At 45.1% G+C, this 7,978-nt stretch overlaps 1 protein-coding gene and 1 long non-coding RNA gene across 2 annotated transcripts; both read left to right on the top strand.

Annotated features, from left to right (window-relative positions):
* Positions 1–1,006: 1,006 nt before the first annotated feature.
* Positions 1,007–2,191, top strand: LOC124855679. Its single transcript, XR_007035116.1, has 2 exons — positions 1,007–1,489; positions 1,562–2,191. It is a non-coding gene; the product is annotated as an uncharacterized LOC124855679 (long non-coding RNA).
* A 2,888-nt stretch (positions 2,192–5,079) lies between these two features.
* On the top strand, positions 5,080–7,191 carry id2a (inhibitor of DNA binding 2a). Its single transcript, XM_047344853.1, has 3 exons — positions 5,080–5,536; positions 5,793–5,853; positions 6,582–7,191. The coding sequence occupies exons 1-2, from the start codon at positions 5,180–5,182 to the stop codon at positions 5,847–5,849; spliced, it is 414 nt and encodes a 137-aa protein (XP_047200809.1). The 5' UTR covers positions 5,080–5,179; the 3' UTR covers positions 5,850–5,853; positions 6,582–7,191.
* The last annotated feature ends 787 nt before the right edge of the window (positions 7,192–7,978 follow it).

The following is a 7,978-nucleotide window of genomic DNA, read 5'->3' as shown; positions in this document are numbered from 1 at the left end:
CCAGCAAGTCCAACACTGAATGGTTCAAATTATAAGGACCTAAATCCAATTAAGTGGCCTTACATGCATGAAATTTTAATGAATTCCTCCAGAGTGATGTAAAGCACCCATCAGTTATCACAAACACTCAATGTTGAATGTCGGTCAGTCAGTCATTTTCTACCGCTTCTTCCATAGTGGGTCGCGGGGAAGCTGGTGCCTATCTCCAGCAGTCTATGGGCGAGAGGAAGGGTACACCCTGGACAGGTCGTCAGTTCATCGCAGGGCAGCACACAAACAACCATGCACACACTCATTCATACACCTAAGGACAATTTAGATTGACCAATTAACCTAACAGGCATGTCTTTGGACTGTGGGAGGAAACTGGAGTACCCGGTGAGAACCCACGCATGCACGGGGAGAACATGCAAACTCCATGCGGAAAGACCCCCGGCCAGGAATTGAACCCAGAGCCTTCTTGCTGCAAAGCAACAGTTCTACCAACTGCACCACCGTGCCGCCCTCAGTGTTGAATGTGAACTGGTAAAAAGTTTTCTATGCAAGGATTCCCCCAGTGGTTTGCGTTGATTGTCGTCCTGACCAAGCATGTGGCAACAGTGCAAAGAAGCAACTCTGTTTCAAAAGAAAGTCCAGAACTCAGCTCGGTATGACCGACCATCTGTCCTGACTGTGGGTCAAAAGGACAGAGCAGAGACCCAGAAGCAGCTGGTCCAGGGGTTCTATCCATGGATGAGAAAAACATAGGGATGCAGCTGCACCTCTGTTGACATCCAACTCCTGCAGCCAGCTGTGTGCTGACAGAGAGAGGACAATGAGGAGATGAAAGTGGAGGAGGATTGTCCTCCGGGGAAGCTTGGAGAGGCCCCTTCACAACCAGCCTGGAAAGCACTTGGGCAGCCATGGTGTCTTTTGTCTCCCTGTCCAATCTGCCCTTATCTTTCCCACCCTCCAAAGGTTTATCCACTGCTGCCTCCCCTCACATGACAGCAGAGCCGGGTCTGGGCGGCTGCTGCTCAGAGAGCACGAAGAGTCCCGTTTGGACAGCAGGAGACAGTGGACAGACCAGATGAGTTTTAGTCAAGGCCAAAAACCAGTTAGACCACAACAGGTTTTAATTTGATGCAGCTTTCTCTCTTTTTAAGGGGTGATACACCTACGGTTGATCTGCAGATGAAAAGTTACAAAACTGCGCCTGTTTTTAGTCTTCAATGCTTTTTTAAAGCGCTCAGTCCTGCGCTGCATGAACGCGTCACGCAGCTGCTGTTTTTTGGGGTGTATAATACCAAACCCCGCCCCACGCGGGTCGGGGTTGTCCTGCTCCCCTCCGGGATGTGTTTACGCTCCTCCACGCGACAGGCGCGTGGCAGCTGAGACGAGGAGTGGAGCAGCGCGAAGCTCCTCGGTTCTCCGGGACCGTGGAAGCAGAACGCGCGCGGAAGGATTCTGGAAGTCCAGTGGGCCTGTTCTGGTGCTGAAATCTACGCAGGTATCAGCATGAGGACTTTTCTGTGTCGGGACGTTTATTCCAGGACATGTCCCACTGAAACTTATTTCTTAGTCTTTATCTAGAAATGAATTGCAGTTGCAGACAGCAGAACCAGCAAATGGACCGGAGAACAGACTTCTGGACTCCCGGCTGCACGGTGCACACAGGCCGGTTGCAGCTCCGCTTTGTTTCCTGAATCCGAACCTATTGGCAGTGAGCGGGAATATCTTGGATTTTTCGAGGACCAAAAATAAAATAAAAACTTTGGGAAAGGTTTTGCTTTTTTTGACAAAGCTTGGTTGACAATCTTCTATGCAAAGCATGAGGTTGGCAGTGTGAAAACAGTTTCAATAAGATTTAGCAACCAATAATTGATTTAAATACACCTGTGACAAAATGCAAAAAGCATCCCCACTTTTTATTTATTACTTATGTGTTTTGGTCCCACAAAGGCTACATTACAATTAAGGATTTCTTTGGTGGAGCAAATATTCAGCTCCCAAACTCTATTACAAGTTCCATCTATCTAATAGCAGGAATAGTTCTGTGCTCAATGTCTCTTTAAATTATGTTAAATATGCTTAAAGTAGCAGAGATATTCAGAATTGTTCATACCAAAATATTCGCCTATAAACTGTTGGATTTGTGTGCATGTAATGGAAAAAATAAAAAAATAAAAAAATATATATATATACACACCGATTTGTGTTATTTTCCTTTTATCTAAATTGTTAGATAGGACAATTGTGATGTTTAGATTTTATAGGATGCTGCAGTTTCCATTTGGGTTATCCTTATCCCTGCCCCTTAATTCAGGTAGAGGCTAAAATATCCCGCTGAGAAATGGGACACTTCTTCAGGGAGCTGAACCATCATCACTTCTTGCAGATTTCTGTTGACTAAACATACATGATTCAACATGGCTGTTTCTGATCTATCCTGCTGCCGACATGCACAGGGTTGTTAAAAAAAAATCATATAATACCAAATGTACCTTAGTAAAAACTAAATATATTTTAATTCCTATACATTTAGATTTTTTATCATGTATTTGTAAAAACATATATATACAATACGTTTGTTTCAAAATAGCAGACTTTAAATACACTGATCCTCTAACATATTGGATGAATTCTGGTGATTAGTCTGAGTGCAAGAATACTCAGTCCCAAAGAAAATACTTAGTACATTTATTTACAGTGACAGGGAAGAGATAAAACAGCCTTACTGGACTGGAGTTGGACTGCTTAGTGGCGCCACCATTGGGTTGGGGATGGGTTGGAGGAGGCAAAGGTCACCCCAATAAATTTGCTGCACCCCTTTGCAAATACTCCGGGCCACCCTGAAATTACACCAGGGTCACATGAGTACGTTTATAGTTTATATGTACTCTAATCATGAACCACAGACTATGTGCGTTGTTTAAAAATTCCTAAACGTCAAGTTTAGCTGTCATCACACCTCCTGAAATCTTGGTGTGCCACCCTAAGGTTATTATTGGCCCCCACTGGGTTTCTAGAGGCGCCCCTGGCTATATGTCAGTGCCGGTGTTGGGTTTGTGTTGTGAAGTTCCACCAGCCTCTGAACGCACGGTCAGAAGGTGCTCCCTAAAACACCTTCTCCCGATTCGGCCCCCTGGTTGATCAGCTGAGGACCTCCCTCTTAAATCCCGTCGTCTCCATGGAAACCGCCTGAGCGGCGCCGCGAGGGCTTGGCTCGAGGGCTGCTGTGAATGGGCTGACGTCACGGCGCCAAAGAGTCTGCTCCAAAGGCAGAGAGAGAGAGGGAAGGAGGAGAGGAGAGAAGAGAAGAGAAGACAAGGAGGAGGAGAGGCTGCTGCTCCTGCTGGTTGCGGCGCGCTCAACTTTGCGCCGACTTGCTCTTGCGCCAACTCATAACCTGTCTGTCTGTCAGGCATCAGTCTGGGGCGCCATGCAAAATAGGTTCACTGCTGTGGGAACGATGGGAATAAGGAGAGAAAATGGGAAACATCTCTTGCAGCAGATGTGGACACAGACTGCGGGAGATTTAGATTATGTTTGGAAATGCATAAAAAAATTAACTGAAGGAGAAGCTGCGGGTAAAAAGTTGGCACAGATGGTGTTTGACTCACTTTTTTAACATTTCCGACCCTTTACCTGGATTTGAAATCATCTTATGAAACCTCATAGTGACTTTCTTCAGGTTAGGCATGACAGCTGTGCTTTTATATTCTACCTGAATTAAATAAAGCATTAAAATGAAACTTAAAGTCTTAGATTCTCACTATTCACGTCACATTCCAGTGCTGATTTTTCTCACCTAGTTTTTAAAAGACATATTCATTTGGATCAAATTTAATTAGCAAAGCTAAGCAAAGCTCCAGCACATCTCAACAGCCTTCACCTGCCCCTGGGGGGAAATTAAAGCGTCTCTGTCAACTCCAGCTGAAGAGTGAAGCCGTAATTCCAACCAAACAAATGGCTCATTCAGAAAACATCAAAGCATCGACGGTCATTAATCACTTCTTCATGTGCTCAGAGATTAAGGCACAAGTTTTTGGTTGGACTAATGTACGACAGTTATTTGCATATAAAGAAAATATGGAGGAGGAACATCGCTGCTCACCATGTAGTAAACAGCACAGTCAGAAATTAAAATTCTGCACTAAAGAATAAATCTTGCAGTACAACACGTCCAGCAGAAAACTTTAGACTTCATTTTTAGTGCATGAAATGGGAAATAAAGTAAAAACAGCTGTAACTGTGTGTGTGTTACTTCACTACAAGTTTTCCTTTTTCATGCTTATGAGCACATTGTAGTTTCTCCAAAAGCTTTACAGCAATAAAACACCTTCCTGGTGAAAGTTGCAGTGTTTTTTGTTTTTGTACCTAAAATGGAGTCTCTCCAGTGCGGTACTCAGCCGACCAAATCTGCCTTCACACCAGGTCCGGACTGAACTGAATTAAGAGTGATCAGATGCGCCTGGTCCAGTTCCCTGTCATCACCCTTCAAACGCATATCTGAATGTGTTGGTACAACTGGTGCTGGACATATCGAATACTTCATTGTTAGAGTATTAAGTGGGAAATAAAGTAGAAATAGCTGTAAGGTGTGTTACTTCACTAGAACTTCTTGTATTTTTTGCTTATGAGCACATTGTATGCGATTCAAATCTCTCTGGTGAAAGTTGTAGAGTTTCTACTTATGATGGGGTCTTTCCCAGTGTGCTTATAATAATAACAATAATCATATTTTTTATTATTATTGATATTATTATGACTACTCTCCTGTATTGTTTCTTTAATAAATCTTTACATTTCTAACTTGCGCTCAGAGATCCAGGCGCGTCCTCAGCCTCACCATCTGACATCCATCATTAATTTTCTTGATCAGAAACAGGTAAGCGCTTCATTTTCCAAATTGCCCACCGGAGCTGCTGAAGCGCCCTCCGCTGGTTCCGCCTCCAACCTGCGCCGCCGCTGTGAAAAACAGCCAATAGAAGAATCAAGGCGCTCTGAGCGACGCGCCGGCCGCGTCCAATCAGCGCGTTTGAGCCGCCAGTGTCACAAGCGCAGGCTGTTGCCTATAAAACCCGCTCTGACAGCTCGGGTGATCCAGTCTGATCGCAGATCGTCTGACAGAACAAAAAGGAATAACCGAGCCAAAGCAAGCCCTCCCCACCGGCGACAACTCTTCAACCCCGGCAAAATGAAAGCAATAAGCCCCGTGCGGTCCTTCCGGAAAGCCGGCACGAATTTCTCGGAGCACTCCATGGGAATCTCCCGGAGCAAGACCCCGGTGGACGATCCGCTCAGCCTGCTGTACAACATGAACGACTGCTACTCCAAGCTGAAGGAGCTGGTCCCGAGCATCCCCCAGAACAAGAACGTCAGCAAGATGGAAATCCTGCAGCATGTCATCGACTACATCCTGGACCTGCAGATCGCTCTGGACTCCAGCGTCGCACTCACCAGCCTGCATCACCCCGCTGCGCGGCCGGGCCAGAGCGCGTCCAGGACCCCTCTGACCACCCTCAACACAGATATCAGCATCCTGTCATTACAGGTAATTACGCGGCAGCTGACTTAACTATAGGAGAGAAAACACGGTTAGACTGTTTCTATTTGCGCACCAGTAGCCGATGCGCACAAAATGGCTTGTTGGAAAAGAAAATGGCATGTTTCTCCTTTTTCCCCTTTTGTTCACATCACATGAGGAAGAGATCCGACCTACATTTGCGCTGGTGCAACGCCAGACACTTCGATCGAACACGCTGCGTAAAAACCCCTAACATTTGGTTCGTGTGTTTGTTTGTTTTCAGTCCCCGGAGTTGCAGTCAGAGCTGCTGACAGATGACAGCCGGACTCTGCATCGTTAAAGCGGTAAGTAAGCTGTTCTCATGTCTGCTGCTGCATTCTGTCCAGGGCTTTTAGGCTCCAATACAGCCTGTCTCCCAGTCTGCTGAAGCAGAGCGACAACAGTCCGGTCCATTTGTCCTTCCCGTTGCTGTAATCTAATGGTCCCAATATGTTATTCAGCACGAGAAGGCGCCGTTAGTGCACGGAGCCATCCTAAATCCACTTTAGACCAATTTAATCGAGCTTTGTGTCTGAAAAGGCGCACTTTGCGTCTGATTTCTGTAGAAATAACACGGAGGCTCTTCGCTCCAGGCTGCTCGCTTTACTGTAGGCAAGCAGCAGCAGTCGTCAGGGTTGTATTATAGCCTCTTGTGTCTGTAATGAAGAGCATCTGCAACAGGAAAATAATGGCTGTTTGGATTACTGCTACTACGATGTCTGCACATAATTGGTACAAGAAGTGGGTAGGCGCCAGCTGAGCGGCAATTACGCTGATTCTTCCCCAGATTGGAGGCTGAAGTTGTGCGAACAGTGCGCGCACGGCACTCAGCCGTTCCCACCCGCATGTGTGTGTGTGTGTGTGTGTGTGTGTGTGTGTGTGTGCGCGCGCATCTGGAGCGCAGGGTTTGCTCAGTATTGGGAGTGTTTGGTTAAATGTTAAAAACTGCGGCTTCCTCCCTGGCGCCAGTCTGTCCGGATCTCTGCCCTGTTTGCATTTTCTAAACACGCCTCTCTTTCTCAATCTTTTGCAGGTGTTTGGTCAAGACGCAAAAACACACACAGGACCTGGGGAGCAGGACCTTCCTCCCCCTCTCCTCCTCCAGCTTCTCTGTCCTCCCAGGCCTGGATTTTTTTTTTTCTTTTTTCTGAAATCAAGAGACTTTTGCTTATTATGGGACAATCTGATGTGATGTGTTTTCTGTTTGGACACATTATTATTTAATTTAAGACTCATTATTTGTGGGTCCTTTCTGTAAATGGAAGGCACGTTATATGGAATTATTTCCCCTCCCTCCACCCTTGCCTTCTCCCCATTACTCCCCTCTCCCTGTTTGAACTCTTCGCTTTTTTGCGGAGGTGGGAACGTGTACAGAACAGACTTGGTTAGTTACTGTAAAAAGTTTAGTCTTGTCAGAATTGTTGACACATGAAGGACTGGACGATGTTTAAGACATAAAGTTAAAGAATGAGACCTTGTGAACTCTCTCAGCGGGAGTTGATCTTGTATAGTTGCAGGAATTTGAAACTTCTGCAAAAAAATGTAATGTTGTACTTAATTATGCTGAAACTTTTTATAAAAGTAATGTAAATTGTACCTCTCTTTTTTTTTTTTTTTTTATACAAAATAAATCCAAAACGCAACTGCAACATGTTTCATTTGGGGGCATCATGGTGCGTAATGGCAGCTGCCATCCAGGGGTACGTGCGCATTGATCGTTCATTTGAGACGATTCTTTAATGCGTCCTTATCAGACCTGCGCTATGTGACCTATAATAGGCTAAGACACAGCGTCATTTTTGCCCTGAAGAGAAACACGTTCTGGAGGCGCACAGGTTGCGTAAAAAGCTTATTTGGAGCGCGCTGGCTGCACTTTTACTTTCTCACATGCCATGTAAAGTAAATAGGATTAGGTCGTTTTAGTCTGAGCCAGCTAAGCTCTGGCCATCGCTGCTTTTTAAACAATCTTAAGTAATTTAATTTAAGATGAAATTGAGCCCTAAATAGGTTGCTAAAAAGTTTGAGCAGTAATTTGGTTTAGTTTTAAAATGATTTCCCCTCAGATTAAAACTGTTGCTGAGCTTTTTGATTTAAGTTAATTTAATATCAGATGGATAAAGGAAATGAGCATCTAGTTGGGGGTGGACGTGTGAATGCCGTCGCTTGCAAATGTATCCACACCTTTAGAACTTGTTCGCATTTTGTCATGTTGCAAATAGAAAGGTGCACAATTGTGAAGTGGATGGAAAATAATGAATGCTTTTCGCTTTTGACATATATGAAAGATGCAAACCTGGAAGAAGGTGCTCTGGCCAGATGATACCAAAACTGAACCTCTTGGCCTGCATGCATCACTGAACATAAAGTTCCTAAATTGAAACATGGTGGTGGCAGCATCATACTGTGGGGATGCTTTTCCTCAGAAGGGAC

Source organism: Girardinichthys multiradiatus, chromosome 19, assembly GCF_021462225.1.
Source record: "Girardinichthys multiradiatus isolate DD_20200921_A chromosome 19, DD_fGirMul_XY1, whole genome shotgun sequence".
NCBI lineage: Eukaryota > Metazoa > Chordata > Actinopteri > Cyprinodontiformes > Goodeidae > Girardinichthys > Girardinichthys multiradiatus.
Note: the sequence above shows the minus strand (reverse complement) of the source record. Positions and strands in the feature narration are given on the sequence as shown.